This window comes from Gracilinanus agilis, chromosome 1, assembly GCF_016433145.1.
Source record: "Gracilinanus agilis isolate LMUSP501 chromosome 1, AgileGrace, whole genome shotgun sequence".
NCBI classification, from domain to species: Eukaryota; Metazoa; Chordata; class Mammalia; order Didelphimorphia; family Didelphidae; genus Gracilinanus; species Gracilinanus agilis.
The window spans coordinates 783939171-783963249 of NC_058130.1; the positions used below are offsets into that span (position 1 = coordinate 783939171).

General features: G+C 57.7%; 1 protein-coding gene across 1 annotated transcript; it reads left to right on the top strand.

Annotated features, from left to right (window-relative positions):
* The first annotated feature begins 1191 nt into the window (after positions 1 to 1191).
* PPM1F (protein phosphatase, Mg2+/Mn2+ dependent 1F) lies at positions 1192 to 24079 on the top strand. Its single transcript, XM_044656607.1, has 7 exons — positions 1192 to 1562; positions 6482 to 6636; positions 11616 to 11818; positions 13457 to 13645; positions 19618 to 19761; positions 21736 to 21829; positions 23260 to 24079. Exons 1-7 carry the CDS (start codon positions 1192 to 1194, stop codon positions 23613 to 23615), a joined length of 1512 nt encoding a protein of 503 aa, XP_044512542.1. The 3' UTR covers positions 23616 to 24079.

Here is a 24079-nt window from a genome sequence, read left to right on the forward strand (position 1 = left end):
CTTTCTGTCTACCCAAGGGGGGGCAGGCCTGCTCCCCGCTCCATGGTGCCCCTTGTGCTGCCGCTGCGAATGAGCCACATTGTTGCCGGGTTTCCCGGTCCTCGCTCCCGGAGTGAGATCTAGAATCTAGAAGTGGCACCGGGGGGACCCCGATGGGTGCCAGACCGCGTGCTTGTCTCTGGGGATCCGAAGCGAGGCTGCTGGGAGCCAGAAAGCTCGCAGGGGGTTGGGGGAGCGGGGCGGCCCCTGGGTCCCGGGCACAGGCCCCGCACGGTGCCCCCATGCCATCTGGAGGGCCGCTCACACAGGAGCTTGTGGGGGACACGGCCCGGGGCTCGGATCCTCAGGATGGCCGCCGATGGGGTCACTGAGAGAGCAGAGAGAACTCAAGAGCGTTGGGGAGGAGGAAGACCGAGAAAAGGCCTCTCCGTTGGGGGCCGAGCCGTCATCGGTGATGGCGGGGGTGCCCGAGTCTGCCGCCGACGCGGTCAGGAGCCGGGCCGGGCCCAAAGCGAGGGGGCGCGCCTGGACAGGCAGCTCTTCCTGGGGCTCGGGGCGTCGAGAGATGGAGGAGCCGGGGACGGACCAGGAAGGTCTGGATGGAGCTTGCCTGGATGGCGGCGAAGCTTCCTCGGCTTCTCCTGTGTTCTTGTGTGTCCGAGGGCGGCTTGAGCTGGCCGGCCGCCATCCCTGAGGGGCTCCCAGAAGTGGGCCCGCTGGAGGCTCAGCTCACCCAGTGGGTGGCCCCCTGGAGCCAGAAGAGCCTGGGGGGGGGGCTGTAACTTTGGGCCCAGGCCGTTAGGTCAGCCAGGAAGCACCGCCCAGGCAGTGGGGCCGGGAGTCAGGAAGGCTTGTCTCTGGGTTCAAATCCAGCCTCAGCTACTTACTAGCTGTATGACCCTGGCCCAGTCACTCTCCCTAGTTGGCCTTTGTGTCCTCAGATAGCCAATGAGCAAACTGCCCCGTTACCCTTACCAAGAAATTCCCAAACGGGCTCACAAGAGTCCAAACCACAACAGTAAGATGTTTGCTAAGTCTGACTGTGCCAGGCACGCTTGGGGTTCAGAGAGGGGTCCCCAAACTTGGCTCTAGCGGGGGGGGGGGAGAACGGCCGTTGGGCCTGCAGGTGGCCTAGAGGGGCTCTGGGGCTGCGGATTGGACCGGCCCATTGTGAGGCGGCCCCGGACGCTGATGCGTTCCCAGGCTGCCTTCGGAACGGACAGTGTGGAGAGGGAGGGAAGTGCCTGGTCAGCCCCCGCCCAGGCCCTCCTGCCCGAGTCAGCTGAGCCGAGGTGGGCCGGGCAGCCTCACGGCCGGCCTTCTCTTTCTCCGCAGACAGAAGTGTCCCCGCGCCGGGCCGGCGATGCTCACGCCATGACCTCGGCCGCCCCGAAGGACGCCCAGGCCGCTGCGCAGACGTTCCTGGACGCTTTCCTGCGGGAGTTTCCAGGCCCTCCGAGCCCAGAGGCGACTCTGCCGTGGAAGGTGCCGGCCGCCCCCGTGAGCCAGGATGAGGCCCAGGGCGAGCTGGCCGAGCTGGCCCTGAGCCTTCTCTGCAGCAGGTAGGTCCCTGCGGCTCCCTCTGTGTCCCCGGGCCGGACGCCGGCCTGGCCAAGTCCCTGCTCTGGGCCGCCATCCCTCGGGGGTCCGGCTTTTCCTGCCCATGCGAGCAGCCTCCTCCATCTCCAGGGAGCCGGTCCCCACTTGGACGGCTTCCAGCCCCCCCAGCCTGTGTCCGGGCTCAGGGCAGGAAACGGGAAGTGAGGGGCCCCACCGGCCATTGTCTGGGCCCTGCCAGCAGGATGCCGCCCCCAAGGAGCCCGGCAGGGACGGCCCGGCGACTTGACCTCCAGGGGGCCGGGGGAGCCCAGAAACCCCACGGGGGCCCTCCCTCCCGCGGGGCCTCGGCAGTCCGGTTTGCACCCTCCTCCCCAAATCCCGGGATTCCAGGACTGCCCACAGGTGTCCGGCGGCCTGAGAGAGGCCTGTGGGGGCAGCAGCTCTCTGACCTGGGAGGGCAGGAGCCAGACTGCTTCTTCCAGCCCCCTCTCCAGAGCTTCGTGCCTGCAGGGTGCCGAAGCTCACCCTCCCCAGGAGGGCCGCCAAGTCGTCCCTTTGGAAGTGGGCCCGGGGGAGGCTGGGCAGAGAGGGGGCTTTCCTGCTCCCCCTCCCCCCCCTCTCGCCCCCAGGCCCGAGATGGGGCTTCTGTCATTCATGAGTGTCCATGGGCCCTTCCTTGTGTCCTCCCCAGGCAGCCCGGGCAGGGTAGGGCCGCTCCCTTCCTTCCCGCTGTCCCATTGCCCGGCCCATGACGAGCCAGTCTAGGGCTCTTCCCAGGGAGCCGGAGGTGGCCGGGGCCCCTATTGCCCCCCGTCTTTGTTTCATGGCACACCGACTTCCCCCTGTGAGCAGAACCGCCCCTGGCGTGTGGCGGCCGTCCCCTTCTCCTCCCTGCCGCCTCGCCTCTCCCAAGGCTTTTTGTTTTTCTGGGGTTCCTTCTGGCCGGGGCTCCCTCCTCAGGGAAGCCCTCAAGCCTGCCGGGGCAGCTTGGGTTGGGAAGAAGACGGGGTGGCTGGTTTGCTTTCTCCCAGGGTCGTGCAGCCGCCATTCCTTGTCTCCTTGTATTTTATTCCCGCTTCTAGAGCGGGGACTTGTGTCTGGCTCGCAGGAGGGGCGGACAGCTCCGTCTGACCCGGGAATCGCTTTCCTTCTGACCATTCGTCATGGGGCGCCTTCTGGCCTTCCTCCCATTCTTGTAAACATGCTTCCAGAGAGAGCCGGAACCCTCTCCTCTGCCTGGCCACCTCTCTGCTAGCTCAGGGGATCTCCATGACGCCCCTCCCGGGGGAGGCCAGAATGTGCTTTAAAGATGAGCCGAGAGGAGTCGAGGCTGAGGGGGGGGGAGCAGGAAGGATTCATGGCCAGAGAGGGACGGTAGAGGGGCCCCTTGCAAGAATGGTCTTTGGACTATGAAGGGAAGAGCCCCAGTGGCCAAGGGGTGGAGGGAGATCCTAGGAGAGCCCCCGGTCCCTCTGGGCCAGGGGAAGCCCATCGTTGGGTGCTAAATAACTGCCAGAGGAGCTCCTCCATGCAGTTAGAGTGTGAAGAAGCAGGATTGTGGGGGGAGAGAGGAAAACGGAGCCTACCAACACCAGCCCCGTGACCCGGGCTTTGCTGCTGCCAACCCGACGGAATCAGAGACAAAAAGAATGGCCCGCGGGCGTCCAGCGTGCCAGCGGAACTCTGGGTGCTAGGAGGGAAAGCTCGCTGACCCCCGGGGAAGTGGCTGGACAGACGGGGCTCCGGGAAATATTGGAATCCTTATGCAGAATGGGGAAATATAACTCCGGAGACCTGAGAGAAACCCGAAAGACTCGTCCTACCTGGTAGAGCCAAGTGGGCAGAACCAGGAGAAAAGTCTGCACGGTGTCTACAGGCGTGCCCACAGACAGCCGCACTGAGACGAAGCACAGGGACCATTTGCAAAAAACAGGGGACTTCCCTCCTCTCAGTAGAGAGACAGCTTGGAGGATTGGAGGAAGGGAGGGAGGGAGGGAGGGAGGAAGGAAGGAAGGAAGGAAGGAAGGAAGGAAGGAAGGAAGGAAGGAAGGAAGGAAGGATAAAGAGGAAGGAAGGAAGGAAGGATAAAGAGGAAGGAAGGAAGGAGGGAAGAGAGGAAGGAACCTTTAGCACACTTGGAGAAAGGAGCATTTATTAGGCACCTACTATATGCTAAGCACTTTACAGACAGTATCTCAAAACTCACAATCATCCTGGGAGATAGGTGCTATTCTTATCCCCATTTTACAGTTGAGGAAATTGAGGCAAACAAGTGAAGTGATTTGCCCAGTGTCACATAGTTCCTAAGTGTCTGAGACTGGATTTGAACTCGGGCCTTGCAGTTTGTTTCTGGTTTGCTCACTGTTCCCTGAGAAGGGGGCCGGTGAAGTATCCCCGGGGTCTGGGCTTGCCCCTCCTATTGATACTTTTCTCAGGGCCTGGACTGAAGGCCTGGATGTGCAGATGACCCCATGCTGAGAGTGGCGGGTCACACCGGCTGACAGTTCGGGACCCCAAGGATCATGGGAGGCTGGAAGATTAGACTGCAATAGAGGCACTCATTGCAGAATCTGATATTTGGGTTCAAAAAACCAGTGACACAAATGGGGAAGCAGGGCTGGAACGGGCCGTGTCCAGGAGTAGCCAGACGTTAATGGGCCACAACGAGCTTATTACAGCTTTCCAGGGCGATCCGGCTATCTTTGGGGGTGACGGTCCTACTGGCCTCTGCCCCCCTCAGCCCCCTTCTGGAATGTTGTGTTCAGGGCTGGGTGTCCTGTTGTAGGAAGGACGTTCAGAGCTGACCAGGAGGATCCAGAAAGGGGGGCCAGGATTGGGGGGAAGGGCTTTGGGCTCGAGCCACAGGATCAGATTTGAGAAAAGCAACTTAGGGGAGACACGAGAGCCTCTTCCAAGAGCCAGAGATGGAGGGAGGGCAGAGCCTGTGTGTCACGATGAGGCAATCTTGATCCAAGGAAAATGCCATAACAATGCGAGCTACCAAGAAATAGAATGGGCCCTGCCAGAGGTAGTAGGTTCTGAGGCAGGGAAGTGATTTAGTGGATGGAGAGCCAACCCTAGAGATGGAAGGTTCTGGGTTCAAGAGTGGCCTTAGACCCTTCCTATCTGTGTGACCCTGGCCAAGTCACTTAACTCCAATTTCCTAGTCTCTATTGCTCTTCTGCCTTGGAACCAATACTTAGTATTGATTATTTTTTTGTTGTTTATTTTGTTGTTTATTTGTTTTTTTAACCCTTAACTTCTGTGTATTGGCTCCTAGGTGGAAGAGTGGTAAGCGTGGGCCATGGGGGTCAAGGGACTTGCCCAGGGTCACCCAGCTGGGAAGTGTCTGAGGCCAGATTTGAACCTCCCGTCTCTAGGCCTGACTCTCCATCCACTGAGCTACCCAGCTATCCCCTTAGTATTGATTCTAAGAAGGTAAAGGTTTAAAGTAAAGAAAGTAGTAGGTTCCCCTTGGTCTGGTCTTGGAGAAGAAATGGGCCAGCGCTTGGGTGGCCTCTGAGGTCCGTGCCAGCTCTGAGATGTGACCCCAAGGCAAGGGACGAGTCGAGTCAGTCCCAGAAGTCCTCATCCAAGGCCGGGGCCTTTCTCATACAACACGCTGCCTTTAGGCAGAATGATGGGGTGGGAAGAACCCAGAACCTGCGGGGAGGAGTCCCTGCTTCAGACATTTCACGGAATGCCCAGAAGAAGGCCCTCTCCAGCCCACCTGCCCGATGTCCTTCAGTCTTTGCTGGGGGCCTCGCTCCCAACGCCTCTGAGGCCTTCCACGTAGACATCATCCGTCAGTCCTACACGTTTGTCCGTCCATCGTTTCCGCTTCTGTCCTGTTGGGCCCAGCAGGCCGGGCCACATCTCTTCCATCAGGCCATTGCCAGAGCCAGAAAGGACCCTCCTTGTCATCTTCTTTGAGCTCTTTGTTTTAGAAACGAGGAAATGGCACTCGTTGGAGGCCGAAGACATTCCTCAGGTCGAGGCCGAGCCACAAGAAGCCTCCTCCGGCGGGGGCAGGGAGCCTTCCTGTAGTACCGGTCGCCCTCCCCGCTGTCCTGACGTGGCCTCCAGACCTTCTGCAGGGCCTCCAGCTTACAGATGCCTTTCCTAATTGAGGAGGCCCGAGCTGGACGCAGACCGGACCTGTGCTCTGGCCAGGAGAGTGCAGCGGACGGCCGTTTTCTGGGCTTCTCAGCTCACGAAGCCACCTCAGGGCCGCTCGCTTTTTGACCACAACAGCTGCCACGTCCCGACGATGGAGCGTGTCGGATTTGTGGCTCGTCCTGAATTCTCCAGCTGTGCTCCAGCTTCCCCCCAATTCTGCAAAGTCGATTTGGGGCACCCGAGTACAAAACTACATTCTTTTCTCCCCATTCGGATCCTGAGCCTCAGCGTGGCATTCCGTGCCTCCACGTGCCTTTGGGATCTGGGCCTCGTGGTCCGTGCAGTCACCTGCCCTTCCTCGCTTTGGCCGACAGCCAAGAGCAGAGGCCAGGCTGAGGAGGCTCCCTGGAGGCTTCTCCCGAGTCTGCCGGCGGCCCCGGAACCTGGTGCCGCAGAGCCTCTTTGTGGGGTCCGCCCGAGCGGGGGAGCAGAGGGGACCGATGGCCGAGGGGCAGGCGCGTGAGGGGGCACCGAGGCTGGGCCCCGGCCGGCCTGGCGGATCTTCTCTGGATGGAGGCCGGGCCAGCCAGCCCGGATCCCTGCTCCCGTTTCCCTCGGCTACGTGGCTGCTCCCCGGCTGCCCTCGAGCTTGCCAGGCGTCCCGTTCCCGAGCCCCGTAATCGGGCCGGCGCTCCCCACAGAACGAGGCCGGCGTGCGGCGGGCCCAGGGCACTGAGCACCGGAGCCGGGTCCTGGCCGCTCGGGGCTGCCGCCTCATTTCTCCTGCTCTTTCCCCCTCCAGGAGTGCGCCACTGCCGCTGGCATGCTCGCTGACCCATGAAGCTGTGACCCGGCTCGTGCAGGGGGCAGACCTGGCGGCGTTCAGGCAGGCGGCCAAAGAAGAGAAAGGAGACCAAGAGGAGGAGGGAGAGGAGGAAGATGGCGCCGGTGGGTCGTGTGAGTACCGGGGAGGGATCCTTTTACAGCTTAATGGTCGGCCCCTGGCCGCCCCCACCAGGGCTCCTCCGGCGCCTCAGCTCAGTCTGACTGACGTCATAATCAGCCTCGTTCAGCCTCTCAGCGGGCCGAGACCCGTCAGGTTGTGCGATGCCTCTGAGGGCCGGCTGGCTGCCCTCCGCCTTTACCCTGCGTGTCCTTAACCCTCACCTTCCTCTTAGAATCCGTGCTGTGTTTGGTTCCAAGGCAGAAGATGGTGGGGGCTAGGCCATGGGGGCAAAGTGACTGGCTCAGGGACCTCCCGTATTGGTTACCTTTTAAAAAGCAGTCGGGCCAGGAAGAGAGCCTGGGCCCTTCCCCGGAGACCTCCCTCCAGAGAATTGTCACCAGACTTTGCATCTGGCCGTTCAGCCTGTTTGACGGGCGTCTAACGGCTTCGAACGAGAGAACTAGTTTCAGATCCCAGCCTCGCTAGCTGGGTGATCCTGGCCAAGTCACTCTGAGCTTCAAGTGCCTTCTCAGCGAGATAGGGATAAGAATGACAGAGCACTTGAGCACACGCTGTGGTGGGCAGTGGTGACCGGAGAGCCGGCCTCTGAGCCAGGAAGCTCTTGGTTTGAGTCCAGTCCTTGACCCATCTGGGCACTGTGTGGCCCTGGGCAGGCTGCCTAAGCCCCCTGTCCTCCCCTGGGTCCTGCGGTGGATGCACCAGGAGAGGGAAGTCTTGCTGATGGAGAGGCAGGGCCAGAGGGAGGATCGAAGGACAGAGAGCCGTGGCCTACCCTGGGGGACTGCTCACGGCAGGAAGGCCCTTCCCGAGCCACATCCGATCCCGGCCCTGATCCTGCCAAGTGTTATGATCTCGGGGTGCCCCAGTTCCCACTTTGCTTGTTAGCCCGTCCTCTGGCCCCTTGTGAATAGCCGTCCCAGGCTGGGGGTGCGATGACGCCTTTGCTGACGTTGTCTCTGGGGATTTCTGCCCCCTCTTGTTTTAACCTTCAGACGCGGAGCAGATAGGTCCAGTGAAGGTGCCTCATCTGTTTGGCACCAGACTGGGTCTGGCCGGGCCGGCGAGGGGGCGTTCAGGGCAGAGCGGACCCCCCAGCAGCGGTGAATGGGCCTGGTGGGCAGTTACCGTTGGCAGTCGAAGCCGTGCTGTTCTTTCCGGCAGGCGTTGGGCAACAGTAAAGTGCCAGCCCTCGAGGGCACGGACTGTTGGTTTATCAAATTGATGTAGACGTAATAGGTGCTTAGAGAGGCCTTGCTGCCCAGGATTGGAATTCAATTCAGCCGCCTACAGCCGTTCTAGGGCGAGTGAGAACCAGGTGGTTGGCCCAGAACACCCACCGTGATTTACCCAGGAAATTATTCACCCGCGTGGGCAATCCCAGCTGGAGGCAAAGTGTTAGACGGAGAAGAGGATTCCTTGGCTATGGGATCATGGGCCGTCAGAGCTGGGAAGGCCCTTAGGGTAGCCAGGGAGTGCTGGGAGGGACATGCCACCCTCGGGTGTCAGCGCTGGAAGGTCCTTAGAGATTGCTCCAGTGCCGTGCCTTGGCAGGTGAGGGCGCCCGGGCAGAGGGGCAGGGACTTAGCTGGAGTCACACAGGGCTGGTAGCTACCCTGTGCCCAGGGCCCTTGGGGCAGGTACTCTGGCCGTTTACCCTGCCCTGTCCTGGCAGAGCCCCTGCTTCCTCCTTCCCAGTGGCTCGGTGCCATTTTCTCAGCCACCTCCAGGAGAGCTTGTGCATTCCGCCCTGTGGCATCAGTCCTGGGAGTCCTCCTCTCAGGGGCCTCCGGGCAGATTGTCCTGGCCTCCCTTGGATGCTCCGTCATGACCCCTGGTCCCCGCCAGGCTTCTTTGGAGTCATCCCCACGTGAAGTGACTGTTGCTCCTTTGGGGTCTCAGCCAAAGTTCTGAGCCTTTGCACCTGATGCAGTTGCAGTGCACAGCCCTCTCCACCCCCAAGGGTGGGCAGAGCAAATACGGGAAGGACACGGGCAGTGGGGGAGGACACAGTCCTTGCTGTGGGCTCAGCAGAGACCCTCCCGGCCTCCCTCCACAACAGCCAATCCCCCATCCCTTCTGCCAGGGCAGGCCTTTGTTCCTCATCTTTTTAGGGCACTCTGCTGTGGGAGGCGAGACTAGCAAGTGCCCCAATAAGGATAAGCCGGTGAGCCAGGATCCTCCAAGGCTGGCCAGATAGTCCCTGAGCCCTGGCACAGCCCCTCTGCACAGAAGTCCCAGCAGAACTGGGAATGGGCCAGGGGCAGCTCAGCCGCCAGGCCGCTGTGGGCAAATGAGCCAGCATTTGTTAAGGACTTGATTGCCCTGGTCAGGCCTGCCCCCACTTGTCCTCGAGGAGCTGACCCCCTCGTTGGGCAGACAGCAGGCGGATCTCGAGGCGTGCCCACCAGGACAGGAAGCGTAGCTTTTCTGAGAACTCCTCTGCCACAAAGGAACAACCTCTCACATCCAGATGTAGTGATTAGGGAATTGCTTAAGGCAGTGATGGGCAAACTACAGCCTGGATCCGGCTCGCAGGGAATAGTTTGCCCATCACTGGTCTGGGGGAATCTGGCCTTTGTGTCCCCCGGGGACCGTCTTTCTGTGAATATTCACTTTCTTTGGGGCCTGGAAGGTGGAACGTGGCTCTGAGCTGGCTCCTTCCTGAGCCTGGATCAGCAACCTCAGGGTGCTCTCGGGGTGTTTCCTGGCCCCTTCCCCACCCAGGCCATTGAGCAGAAGAGCTGGACTCTCAGACTGTAGATTGGAGCCCTTAGATCATGGGTCAGAGGGACGGTGCCTACACTGTAGGGGCTTTCAATGCAGCATGTTAGAACTAGAAGAACCCAACAGAGAATATCAGAGCTGGAAAGAATCTCAGAAGTCAGGGAGTCCCGCTAACTCATTTCAAAAGGTGGATACAGAGGCCCAGAGAAGAAATGTGGGCCCCCCTTCTGCCCTCCACCCGTGCCCCTTTGTGGGTAGCTCAGACTCACACCGCGACACTGGAGGGTTTGTTCTCCTCCTCCCTTCGTGTTCTATAAGCAGCATTTATTAGATGCCTTTTGTGTGCCAGGCTCCGTCCTCAGTGCTGGGGATTTGAGTACAAAGAAGGGAACCATGGGTATTCTTATGGTGGCCCAAGGACCAGTGAAAATACGCACAGAACAAGTACAGAGAATGACATTTGCCCCGGTTTGGGAAGGAGGGCATTTGCAGTTGGGCCAATCAGGAGGGGCTCCGTGGAGAAGGAGTCTGAAGAGGAGGGAGTCAGAAGGCATTCTAGGCAGGTGAGATAGCAGAGATGGAGGATGGGGTGATGGAGAGGAGGAGGGGTGTCAGGTGGGCCGGGAGTTCAGGGCTTTAAAAGGCTGAGTCGATGTGGGATTCTCGAGGCAATAGGAAGCCCCCGGGCTGGTTAAGTGAAGGCATCACATGGTCAGATCCGGCCTTTGGCAGCAGTGTGTAGGGAGAGTCGGGAGGCACGTTCCGAGGCCTTTGCCATAATCTGAGCAAGGTGGCAGGGATGGGAGCGGAGAGAAGGGCTTGGCAGTGAGAGATGTCACGTTTAGCAGAAATAAGGAAGCTGGAAGATGGGAGGGCTTGGAGAGAAAGATTGCAGAGATCCATTTTGGCTGTGCAGAGTCGGAGGCGGTTCTGAGCCGTCCTGTTTGATGTGCCCAATAGGCCACTGGTGAGGCGGACCGAGGCCTGGATGGGGAGATACGGGGGCTGAGGGCCATCTGAGCAGAATCGAGAGTTCTAGCCAGTGAGGCTACTGGGAAGAGAGGGCAGAGCCTTGGGGCACATCCGTCATTAGGGGCTTGGCAGAGGAGACAGAAGGAGCGTCTGACAGGGAGGAGGGAACGTCCATGTAGGAGGAGCGCGGCCAGCAGGGCCAGATGTGCCTGTCCACCCTAGGAGGATAAGGCCGAGAAAAGGCCATTCAGAGACCGCTGGCCATTTAAACAGGGTGGCTAGAGGAAGGCTGCTCCCTTTGGGAATTGGTCTGGAAAAGGGGAGAGAGAGAGAGAACAGGGATCCCAGCATGTACACTGAGGCCTGGATGTGGGCCGAGCGGGCAGGAAAAAGGACTCGTGGGGCCCTGGAAGAGGCAGGGTGCAGGTCAGAGCCAGCCTGAGCCAAGCACCGGCACCTGGCACGGGCAGCCAAGGCCGCAGCGCAGCAGCCTCAGTGGCTCCGGGGCTGGGGCTTCTTAACCGTGGGAGGTTGGGGAATGTTTGGCAGACACAGGAAAGGCAGCATTGCCTCCTCCGGGTCTCGTTCCTTCAGAACTGACAGTAGCTTGGAGGCGAGCGGCGGCCCCCCACAGGTCTAAACTCCTTCCAAGGCCCCTTGACCGGCTTCATTTAACACCTAATGGTGGGCCCTGGCTTTAGGGTCTCCGCTGCAGCTAGGATCAGCGCTGCTGAATATGAGGCCGGGAAGGGCCCTTGGCATCCTGGAACAAAGCTGGCACCGCCCCGTGGTGCCCTCGACACACGAGCTGTGCCCCCTCATCCGACTCTCCTGCTTGATTTGGCGCTTCTCGGGCACCAGGACTGAGGCCTCGGGCGTGCTTGGCTTGGGTCTCTGCCCGTGTGAGGCACTTCCTGACATTCCTCAGGGGCCGGGGGGATCGGGAGTCGGAAATGGAATTAAATGGGGGAATTACTACCCGCTTCGTAGGACAGGCCCGGGAAGCCCAGAGACCGAGCTGACAGGCACGAGCTTGGGACTGCCCAGGGTGGGTTTTCCCAGCAAATCCCCATTGCCTGAGCTGCGGGGCCGGAGCCTGGGCTTAGGCTCAGCGAGCCCATCGCGGGCTCGGGGCCCCTCCACTTTCTCCCCTGGCGGTTCACCCCGGAGGTCCTGTGGGCTCACCTGTCGCGGCAGACCAATGGCACTGGCCACGGTGCTCCCCGCCCAGACTCGGGGGTGCCATGACCTTCCCTTTGCTTCCTCTGACCAGTGCTGGATGCCAAGAGCCTGCAGAGATGTTTCTTCCATGAGCTCTGGAGAGTTTGTAGCCAGTGGCAGAAGCAGGTGCCAGGCCCTTCCACACGCGCCTCTCGTCCCTGGCTGACCTCCATCCATGCCATCCGGAACACCCGCCGCAAGATGGAAGACCGCCACGTGTCCCTGCCTGCCTTCAACCAGCTCTTCGGCTTTTCTGTAAGCATGATGGATCTAGCCCCCTCCCATCCCGAAGCCTGGGTGGAGCAAGAGATGCATCTGTGCACGGATAAGCAGGCCCTGCCCAGAATAGTTTTACAGGAGGGATTGGGGGGAGGCGTGGGAGGCGTGGCCAGGGAATCCAGGGGCCCCGAGGCTAGGAGGAGGCCCGGCAGAGGCCATCCAGGTCGGTGCCCGCTCAGTGCAAAGCCTCCTGAACGATATTCCTCCCAAGTGGTCCTCAGGCCTGATCTCCACTGAGGAATCTCCAGGCAGAGACTCGCACGTCAAGTCTACATAGACTGATCATTTGGGCCTGGAGCACTGAGATCCACTAGAGTCCCTCTTCACCCCCGAAAGGGTGGTTGGCATTTTCCCATTTTTTTTTTTTTAAACTCTCATCTTCTATCCTAGAATCGATACTGTGTATGGGTTTCAAGGCTGAAGGGCAGTCAGGGCTAGGCAATTGGGGTAAAGTGACTTGCCCAGGGTCATACAGCTAGGAAGTGCCTAAGGCCAGATTTGAACCCAGGACCTCCTGCCTTCAAGCCTGGCTACATACAGAGCCATCTAACTGTCCCCTCTCCTGTTGGTTTTAATCATTTTACCAAAAGATGTCAGTTAGGAAGGGCTTCAGAGCCTAAAACACAAAATGTCAAAACTCAGAGGGCCTAGGTTCAGATCCAGCCTCAGACACTTCCCAGCTGTGTGACCCTGGGCAAGTCACTTGACCCCCATTGCCTACCCTTACCACTCTTCCACCTATAAGTTAATACACAGAAGTTAAGGGTTTAAAAAATAAAAAAAAAAAAACTCAGAGGGCCCTCAGATCCTAGAACACAGAGTGCTGCTCTTAAGAAGTGTCTTCGGGTTTGGTCTAGTTCAACACATTCATTTTACAAAGGGAGAAAATGAGGCGAGGAGGAGATATTAGCTCTGGGCAAGGTTGCGAGGAGTGTGAGTGCCAGAACCTGGCCCTCCTCATTCCTGGGCTTATTTCTTGCTGACCCAGGGATCTTTCCTGAAATCTCTTCACCAGGAACAGAGTCTCTCAATAGAGGCCTTTCCAAAACCAGGGAGGCAGGCAGAAGGAAAGCGCTGCCATTTGTAGGGTTGATTTCATAGGTCTTGAAGTCCTCCCCGAGTACCCCGTCTTATGAGAATGGTTGATTATTCTGGGGAGGACCTTCCCGAGAGTCAGTCATGGAATCTGAGAGCTGGAAGGAACCCTAGAGACAGGCTCGCCCAACTCCATCCTTTTATGGATGAGGGGCCTAGAGAGGCAGAACCGACTCACCACGGCCATCCTATAAGTCAGGGGCAGGACCAGGATTAATGCTTGGGACTCCCGACCCCTGGCCCTGATTCCCGGTGATGGGAGCTTGGAGGAGGGTCTTAGCCTCATCTCATGGATTTCACAGGAAAAGGCAGCTGTTCGCTGACCTTTATCGTAAGGCCTAACAGAACCGTTCTGTTGTATCAGTGTTGTGTGCCTAGGGAAGGCCTGGAGCAGCTGTTAGAATGACCATCCAGGCCATGGACAGAGCCCAGTGTCCCAGGGCTGCTCTCAGGGAGTTCCTCCTGATGCTGATGGGGAAAGCTGGGAGGATTCGCTCAGCAGGTCTCTGTTTCCCCCAGGACCAGGTGGATCGAGCTTACTTTGCTGTTTTCGATGGCCATGGAGGAGTCGATGCTGCCAACTATGCTGCCATCCACGTCCACGTCAACATTGCCCGACATCTGGAGGTGACCAGAAATCCTGCAGAGGCCCTCAGGGCAGGATTCAAGAAGACCGATGAAATGTTCCTCCAGAAAGCCAGGCGGGAGGTGAGAGCCATCAGGCACGACACAGGCCTCATTCTTAATCATCATAATATTATTATCTTAATTAATTTTTAATTAATATAATCTTAATAATCATAATCACTGACCAGGCGCCCAAGGGAGGAAGGCAGGCTGGCAATTTATGCCCAGACCATTTCTGTCTGAGCCCAATGGTGAGGAAGAGCAGGCTCCTGGAGGTTTGCTGTAGGTCCCTGATCTGCAGGCCACTTAGAGGATGGCCAAAATGCCAAGGAGCCTTGGGCTTTGACACACAACTCACCGTCGCTCCATGTTCTTCAGGTACAGAGATGGTGCTGACCTGCATGGGTAAAGGGAGTCTCCTCATCCAGGAATTCTTTGTGCCACCAAAATCCTGGGTGCCATCCCTGTCCCTCCCTGACAGTCCTGTAAGGCTAGACCTCATCATTCCACCAGCACTGCTCTCCTGAAAGTGACTGAGAATCTCTTGGCTACTCAAAGAATGGCCTCTTCTCAGTCCTCCTTTTTCTTGACCTCTGACCCTATTCAATACTCTCTCCTCCTTGATGGTTTCCTGAGTCTCCCCCACCTCTGACCCTATGGCTCCTCCTCTGTCTCTCTTGCTGGAACCTCCTCCAGATCATATCCTCAGACTATGGCTATCCCTCAGGGCTTAGTCTTGGGCCCTTTTCTCTTCTCCCTCTCTGCTACCTCACCTGGCAACCTTATCAGCTCTCATGGATTTGTAAGAGTTAAATTAATGTGTAATACTTCAAGTATTATTTTTTTTTTTAAGTTTATTATCTGACAAAACAAAACCATATGACTAAGTTTTTCTACCTGCTCAAAATCCCCACTCCACCAAGAAACATAACAACAGGAAGTGAGTAGGGTGCTGGGAATCGTAGTTTTGCTGGGTATTGTAGTTTTTAGGGCAAGAGATTCTAATTACACAATCCCCACTATGATCCTTTGGGAGACTAGTCTCCCCAATGGATCATGTAAACATAACCTACTTATAAATTACAATAATTTGGGGATAAAAGGGAAAGAGAACAAAACCAATGATTGCTAGGCACATTGACAAAAAACCAATTAGGGGGCAGTCCCCTTTGGCATAAGAATATACATACAAAATAAATGTGTTACAACCCCCCACAGTTCAACCAATTATACTCCATGGTTCTTTCTGGGTCTTCTGATGCTGTGGAGGTTTCTTCAGGCATCTTCATGGTGCCTTCTTCAAACAATTCATGTTCTAGTTTTAAAGAGTTATTGAGTTCCTTTTCCTGAAATGTTTCTTTCTTAAAGGATTTTTTAGTTTTATTTATTTATTATACAATCCCTATGATAACTATGCAATCCCCCCTGAGGAGAGTTTTGCAATCTTTGTGACAATTTCACAGTCCCCCCTTTGGAGAGTGTTGACCAACACTCGGTTCCACTCAGGTAGCCACTGAAGCTCATGGCTTTTAATCTTGGCTAAAATGTTCCTTCTTGGGGGCCATTTAGGGGTACCATGCCCCTTAGGAAAATTTTATAAGACTATAACCCATCACAGGGTAACCAACCCCTTGAGTTTGGTCCCTTCTTTGGCATGGGACTGTAACAGCTCTAAAGGCATGTTTTTTATATCTCCCATCCGTCGTACTGTGGAGGTGAGGACTACAATATCGTTCCCTCCTTTGGCATGAGACTGCAACAGTTCTGAAAGGCATGTCTTTCATATGTCTTATTCATTTTAATTTGGAGGTGAGGAATAGTGCTATAGCATTTCACTTCAGCTACTAACTGGACCCTTACCTCTTGTTACAAACAACTCAAAGGTGAGGTGAGGAATAGTGCTATAGCATTTCACTTCAGCTACTAACTGGACCCTTACCTCTTGTTACAAACAACTCAAAGGTACTTTTACAATGATACCTTCTCCAGCCCAGTCATAGAAGGGTACAAATAAAGACACTGTAACAGAATATATAACTAATAGCTAAAACACAGTAGCTTAAAATGATTCAACGTAACAGAACTTATCAAACAAAATAAAATCTTAAAACAAGCAATCAGCAAATACAGTATATGTGACAGGATACAGGCACTGAATTCAAGAGTTCTTTTTTCCAATTCTAATACAGAGACTTCCATAAAACAATGGAGTCTGAAAGGCTTAAAATCTACCTCCAAACTCTTTAAGGTTCCTTCTCCTCCCCAGTGTTATCATCCATCTAGGTTCCATTTGGTCATATCTCTGGGATCTCCCATATTGAGGGAGAATTCTGAACTGAACATAGTGTGGAGGAATCCCATATTGGATGTACTTTAGAGACTGGGCAGGCCAGAATGGCAAGGGGGTGTAAGGAGATGAAACTCCCCCCAGAATTGTAGGATTATCCAAGCTAATCGCAAGGACCAGTGCACCCAGGAACGGTAGGAAGAAAAGACATCCTAAAACTGGGAGCTGTTTGAGATAGGTAATGCACTGCTCTTTTATAGAGTGGGCCATGCTTGCAGTTCTACTTTCTATTTGGAAGAGTAACCTTCCTTCCCCCTGCCCAGGGGTAAAAATGCCAGGCAGCAGCTTGCTTCCCCTGACATATGGACAGGGAGTTAAGAGGGTAGAAGCTCTCCTCAGGTAAAAACCCTTTAGAACACTAATTATTGCCTAAGGGAAACACACTCAGGCTTCCAAGACAAGTAGTGAGCAAGCACTTAGGTGTTGGTAATGTAAGAGAAAGAGGGATTTATACTTTCCCAGCTTGTTTGGAGAGTGGCTCCAAGGACTCCCAGCTTGTTAGTAGCAATCAGCAGTGGTAGTAGTAGGATTAGGAGCAGCAGCAGCAGGAGGAGGCAGAATTGGCAATGCTGGGAAAAACTCCAAAGAGAGTTCCCCAGAGGAGGGACAGGAGGAACGTGGTTTCTTTTCAAACTAATCTGCTCAGAGAAAATAAATGTAGGATTTAAATTAATGTCCAATACTTCAAGTATTATTTTTATAGTTTTATTATCTGACAAAATAGAACCACATGACTAAGTTTTTCTACCTACTTAAAAATCCCTGCTCCACCAAAGCCTCAACAGGAAGGAAAGAGAGCAAGAGACAGAACTACATCCAATTTCTATCCTGTATATATCAGCAGGTAATGACAGGAAATCAGTAGTGCTGGAAATCGTAGTTTTGCTGGGGATCTTAGTTTTTTAAGGTAACAGATTCTAATTAAACAGACCATCTCTAAGATGATGATCCTGTCCCTAACTTCTTTTTGACTTCTGATCTCCTGTATTCAACTACATGGCAGACATCTTCAATTGGATGTCCAGGAGGCATCTTACACTCACCATGCCCAAAATGGAACTTGTCCCCAAACCAATCTGCTTCCCTGTTAATCATAGAGGTTTTGGTGTATATGTAACTGGGACTCACAATCTAGGAGTTATCCTGGATCCCTTGCTATCTTTCACAACCCCACCCCCATTCAAACTGGTACCAAGGCCTGTCCATTTCACCTGTGCAGCATCTCTTGTCCATTTCACCTGTGCAGCATCTCTTGTCCATTTCACCTATGTAGCATCTTCTGTCCATTTCACCTCTGCAGCATCTCTCATTCATTTCACCTCTACAACATCTCTTGCATGTGTAATCCCTGTCTCTCCTCTGATACTGCCCCCACCCTGGTGAAGACTTCTATCACCTCACACCTGGACCATTGCAGTAACAGCTGGTGGGTTCCCTTATCTCAAATCTCTGCCTACTCCAGCCCATCCTACATGCAGCCACCAAAGTAGTTTTCTTAAAGCACAAGACTGTGTCCCCACTTCATCCTACCCTCACTCAGCAAACTCTCAAGGCTCCCTGTTGCTTCCAGGGATTAAGTACAAAGTGCTCTGCTTGGCTTTCAAAGCCTTTCAAAACCTTTCACAGACTTCTACCTTTCTCCCCAACATGTGCTCTCAGATCCAGTGACACTAGGCTTCTGGCTGTTCCCCATCCCTCAACTCATTCTCTCTGGCTGTCCCCTTTTCCTGGATGCTCTCTCTCCTCTCCTCTGGTCACTAGCCTTCCTGGCTTCCTTTAAAACCTCACCTTCTAAAGGAAGCTTTTCCCAACCCCTCATTCTAGTGCCTTTTCTCTGTTCTTTATTTCCTGTTTATTCTGTCTATGGTTTGCTTTGTATAGATTTGTTTAGGTTGTCTTCCCCATTAGACTGGGAATCCTCAAAGCCAAGAAATGTCTTATTTCTTTTTGTGTATTCAGCATGTAGTACAGGGCCTGACACATAGCAATGTACTTAATAAATGTTTATTGATAAATAGATTGCTGCTGATAGTAGTGTTACTTGACAGGGGAAGAGATGAGGGCTCTGAGAGGAAAATGACTGAATTAGCCATGCTCATACAGTTAGTTAAATACTGGAGACAGGATTGGAACTGAGATCCTCCGGATTCCTTTCCCATTGTTTCGTCCACTAAACACCACTGTCCTATAATCTGGCTTTTGGGTCATTGTAGCATCTGGGCTGGGATTGGTGGTTATATGATCACCAGAAAGGCCCGTGTGTAGTTACTCTGCATCTGTAGAAGTCTGCTGTCCATGCACAGGGAAGGGATAATCCTGCGACCTCTGTCCTGGTCAGACTTCATCTGGAGCATCAGGCTGGTTTGGCCTGGTTCTAGGACCCCCATTTTAGGAGGTCCTAGAACCTAGACAAACTCTAGTTTGACTAGAGGAGAATGATGAGCATGGGAATACTCCTAGACCCATGTCCTATAAGGATGACTTGGAAGGACCTGCAGGGCCACTGAGGCACAGTAACTCTGCAGAGCTCTCCAGGGCCATTACGAGAAGGAGAGGATTAACCAGCTGACTTGACCCCAGAGAGACTTATTTCATCTCAACATCAAGAAGTTCCTGTTTGTATCACCTTGGGCAGGAAGTGGGATTTGAGCAATAAGCCAAGAGGGTCTTGGCTTAGGTGAAAAGGAGAGTGAGAGTAGGACCAGACTGGCAATCTGTACCAGTGGAAAGAGCTCATATTTTATTCAATGGGTTCTTAATCCATTGAATGAACCTTAGAGTCAAGATAAGTCAGCGAGCATCTCTCGAGTGGTAGGCCCGGCCCTGTGCTGGCTAAGTGCTGGAGACACAAAGAAAATCCAAAAGAATGGTCCTGGCCCTCAAGAAGCTCACAGTCTAATGGGGGACACAGACAGGCAAACAGCTCTGGACAGACCCAGTAGGTATGGTGTAAATGGCAGATCATCTCTGAGACGGGGAGAAAGGCTTCTTTCAGAGGGTTTTGGGAAGCCCAGGATTGGAGGTGAGGAGGGAGGAGAGCCTCTGGGCATGCTGGTGGTTGGAAGGTGGCACGTCAGAGTAGGGAACGGCAAGAGGCCAGTATTTCTGCATCCCAGAGTGTGTGGCGGGGAATAAAGCGTAGAATGACCGGAAAGGTAGTCGGGGCTTGGCTTCTGAAGGGCTTAAAAAACCAGGAGAGCCTCTTCGGTTTGCCCCTGGGCTTTGGGGGGTGAGGAAATCCCTTCAGTGGCCAAAGGAAGGATGGCCTGGCAGCAGGCAGGTGGCCAGGAGTGAGGTGATGAGGGGCTGCGCAGGGGTCCGGCAGGCGAGCAGGACGTGGCCAGGAGGGAGCCTGGCCCGCTGCCACACATCACAAAGGTCCAGAAGGAGGAGAACTACGAGGGGGGCCCCTGGGTTTGGGCGGTTTCCGTTGAATGACAAGATTGGAAGTCAGACTGCGGGAGTAGAAGCTCAGGTGCAGGAAGGGAGTGGAGGCACCCGGGGAGGCGGCTTTGAGGGGAGTCGGGTGCAGCGGGGAGAAGGAGGGGAGGCGAGGACCAGGAGGGCAGGGGCAGCCTGCCGGAGCAGACAAGGGTGCTGCCTGGGAGCTGGCCCAGGAGGACTCCCTGGAAGAGGCTGCGGTGCTGCTCCTGTCTGGCTCCCACGGCCTTCCTCACGCCACGTCTCTCTCTCTCTCCCCTTGCAGAAGCTGCAGAGCGGCACCACGGGGGTCTGCGCGCTCCTGGTGGGGCGCACCGTCCACGTGGCCTGGCTCGGAGACTCCCAGGTCATGCTGGTGCAGCAGGGGCAGGCCCTGGAGCTGATGAAGCCCCACAAGCCGGAGCGCCCGGTAAGGCCCTGCAGAGCGTCCCCAGAGAGAAGCTGCCCCGGGTCAGCGCCGAAGGCCCGCGGCGTGGCTGGAGGCCTCGGTTTACGCCTCTGTAAAATGGGAAGTGGCTGGGAAGAGCAGTCTGGGGGAGGTCAGGAAGGAGCTCTGAGGCCCCCCTGCCCTCCGCCATCCCCTCTGCCCTGGGCTGGGCTGTCAGGAAGCCCCCCGAGGGGACGGCAGCGGGCGTCAGAGGCCTGTGCTGTGCTCCCGTTCTGCAGAGGGGCCTGAGGAGGGGCCATAGGAGGACCTGTTCTGCCACTTGCACCTGCGTGCCTCGGTTTCCCTGCCTGTGCCAGCAGGGGGCTGGACTCGGGGCGCTCCCTCTAAGGCTGTGATCTAGCCGGGAGGGAGAAGCCTGTACGGGGCACTTGCTGGGTGCTTCACGAGTGAGATTGCTCGATGCCCACAACAGCCCTGGGAGGCAGGGGCTGACCTGATCCCCTTGTACAGAGGAGGAAACCGAGGCAGACAAAGATGGACTCGTTCAGCGCCACATTCGATGCTCTGTCAGCTGCCCCGGTCCTTCCGGACCGTCTCTGACCCCCTCACCATTCTGGGAGGCGGCAAAGCCCCGCTGTGGGACCCTGGGGAGGGGGGCAGCCCCCGCACCCTTGGCCTGTTCTGAGCCTCCTCCCCAGAGTGAGAGACGGGCCCGGCCTCCTCGCGCCTCCAGGGCCTCTGGGGATTCCCTCTTGGGGGGCAGAGAGCACACAGTCTGGCACCCTCCTCCCCTCTCCCTATCCCCATTTAACAGGTGAGGAAACTGAGGCAGACAGAAGTAAAGCCCTCACAGTTAGGCTTCTTATTGCAGGAGAGACTGGCCTGGAAGGATGGCCTCTGGGGTCCTCTTGTGCCCTCGCCTGCACCCTCACCCTGATCCCCAGCACCTCCACAACCAGCTCGTGTGAGGTCCCACAGAGGAGCAGGGTGGGTCACCTCAAGGCTTGCTGTGGGGCCTTTGGGTGCTCTTCGTGCCCATGGGAGCTCGGTGACCCCAAGAAGGGGCCCGGCCAGGGAAGGGTGTCCCAAAGGTGCTGGGAGAGAAAGCCGCCGTCGGGCTCTGCTGTGCCCCTTGTTAGCCGGGCTCTTATCCGAGAAGGACGCTCCTCCGTGCCGGCCCCGGCCCCGGGGGAGGCTCACACGAGAGGGGGACGCAGGCTCACCTCCCCGGGGAGGCAGACAGGCTGGGCGGGCAGGGCCCCGGCCCGGGCTGAGGAGAGGCCTCTGGAGACGCTTCGCCATCTGTGCTCGTCTTGGGGACCAGATGAGGGAATGGGGACAAGCGGGTGGTCGTGGAAACATCGAGCCCTAACGAGGCGGGAGTCCCCGAAAGTCAGCCTCCCGGAGCCAGGGAGCACCCAGACCCCGGACCTAGAGGGGGCGGGCGGGCAGGATCGGAATTCGGGCCTCTGCCCGTCGTGCTCCCTCCTTTCAGCTCCTGGCCCTGCTCTGGCGTGTCCTGGCACCCTCCCAAGTAGACGGGTCCTTGGAGCCCATCCGGGCCAGGTGTGCCGGGACCCTCGGGGTCGTCCAGGGAGGCCGCGACGCATCCAGCTTCTCCGAGCACGGGGCTGTGCCCAGTCTGGGGCCTGGCCGCTGGCGTCCTGCTTCTGGGCGCTCCCTAGGAGGAGGGGGGCAAGGGCCGGGGCTCAGCCAGGGGAGCCTCCTTCCTGCCTCGGCCCCGATCTAGTAACGGGCCCACCCGGGCCTCGCCGCCCCCCTGAGGAGGGCCCGGCGTCCATCACCCGGTGGCATCCCTCCTGCCATCCAGCTCAGGGCCGGGGCCGGTTCTGGCTTCCTCCCTCTCCCTGGGGTTGCTTGGGAACCTGCTCCTCTGCTCACTGGCTGCCCTGGGGAAGACGGCTCGTCGGGGGGCCCTTTGGCCAGGCCGCAGCCCCGGCGCGGACGCTGAGCTGGTCTCTCTGTTTTTCCCAGGATGAGAGGGAGCGCATAGAAGCCCTGGGAGGCTTCGTGTCCTACATGGACTGCTGGCGAGTCAATGGCACCCTGGCCGTTTCCAGAGCTATCGGTAAGGAGGCCGGGCCGGGTGGTCACCCCTGAAGCCAGGAGAGTCTGCTTCGTCCTCTGGGCACCTGCATGGGCAGAATGGAGAGTGCCCTGGCCCTCTGCAAGGAGCCCCTGGGGGTAGTGAGCTGCCCGTCCCTGCAGGTCTTCAGACTGGGACCCAGGGTCACGGGGCTGCACCGCTCAGGAACAGATGCCCCAGGGGTGCTGGGAGAGCCCGTTTGGACTCGGCCTCCCTCGCTGGGGCCTGGGCTGCTGTGCAGGGGCCAGGCCTGAGCCATGGAGGCCTGGGGGTGCAGAGGCCTTGGGGCAGCTTCTTGGGGGCCAGCCGGTCCAGAGCAGGCCCAGGCAGAGGCCTGACTTCTCCCTGGAGCTCTCCTCCCAGGCGGGGAGCCAGGACCAGCAGGTCCGATCCAGCCGCCCTCCCACGGCGGCTCTTTACATACCTGTGACCCCCGGATGATGGGGGGCTCCTAGGCCAACCTGTATCTGAAGAGGGAATCCTCTGGGCTCCCTCGAAGGCTCCCCGCCTCCTTCCCACTCTGGGACGACCAATTGTGTGGCTTCCCCCCACCCCACCTCCGGGCCCCCCAGCCCCAGCCCCCCAGCCTCTGCTCCTCCTCCTGCAGACGAGCCTCATCCCGCTTCTCCAGGACTGTTCTCCGGTGTGTGCCCGCCCCCGGCCCCTCCTGGGCTCTGCCGCCTCCCCCGAGCCCACGTCCAGGGTGGGGGTGTCTGTCCCCTTTCCCGGTGCTCCTCCCTCCAAGGACGGCCGTGCCAGCGCCCCGTGCTGACCGTCCTGGCTCGTAGCGGCTTGTCTCCCATCTGCCACTCTCCTGCCGGCTCTCCCCGTCCTCAGGGAGGTCCCCGCAGGGGCTCCTGTGAGCTCCACGGTGCTTCCCTGGCAGGGACACCCCCCCCGGAGCCAGGAAGCCTCGGGGCCCCCAGCCAGGCCTCTTCCATAACTTGAGGCCCCCGTGACCCCCGTGACCCCCCTGCTGCCCTCTTTACCAGGACGTGGAGTCGCTGGTCGCTGTCGCTGCCCCCCAGGCCTCCGCGTGCCCTGGGAGAAGAGGGCCACGATTAGAGCCCTCCCTGGAAGAGTTGGGGGCAGCGGGGGGCTCTGGGTCCCCAGTGATGAGGCGGGGTGGGGGTTGGCCTTAGGGGGCCACGCCAGCAGTTTTGGGGAACTCGAGGAAGAGAGGGGACGCTTGCTTTGGGAGCTCACGGGTGGAAGTGGGGCTGGCGAGGGAGTCCAAGGGGGACAGAAAGCTTGGCCGGCAGGACGCCGGGCGCTGGTGGAGTCTGGCCCACGTTGGCGCCCGCAGCCTCTGGCCAAGAGCAGAGTGGGGTGCCGGCGCTGAGCCCTGGCTCGAGGCCCCCCGCCCGTGGGTCCACGTCTGTGTTTGGCTGACACTCGGTGCCTCGTTCCAGGGGACGTCTTCCAGAAGCCCTACGTGTCTGGCGAGGCCGACGTGGCCTCCCACGAGCTCAGCGGCACCGAGGATTACCTGCTCATGGCTTGCGATGGCTTCTTCGACTCGGTTTCGCGGGACGAGGTGGCCGGCCTGGTCCACAGCCTCTTGCTGCAGAGCGAGGGCAGTGGGCTCCGGCTGGCCGAGGAGCTGGTGGCCGTTGCCCGGGAGAGGGGCTCTCGTGACAATATCACCGTCCTGGTGGTCTTCCTCAGGGACCCCCGGGAGCTCCTCCGAGACAGGGCTCCTGAGGTTGCAGGGGCCCAACAGGAGCCGAGAGCGGGAGGCTCAGCCTCTGCCTTCTTTGGGTCCTAGAGTAGCGTCCGGACAACAGCCCGGTGACCGGAGAGGTCCTGCGGCCCACCGCCCGCTCCCCCTGCCCTCACCCCAGTATTCCTTAGGAAATGAAGGGCCACACTAGGTCCCACAGACTAACCCAGTATTACTAACCCTTCCCCAGGGGCCCATGTCCAGCTGGACGTTGTAGCTAGGAAAAGCGGGGTCCATCCTGGGCACTTAGGTCAATGGTCCCCGAGTTCTCAGGAGAGAAACGTGCCGAGCAGACGATTGTGATTACCAAAGAGAGTTCTCTGAGAAGCTGCGTGCCTTCCCGGAGCTGGGGCAGGCCTGGCCAGGCTTCTACAGACCCAACACACCAAAGACAGCCAGGGCAGCCCCCTTCTCAGCTGGAGGGAGGCCAGGCCCATCCTGGAAAAGGAGAGGAGAACCCCTCCCCCCCACCCCCCGCCGAGGATCCCCTCGGTGACACCCAGTGTCAA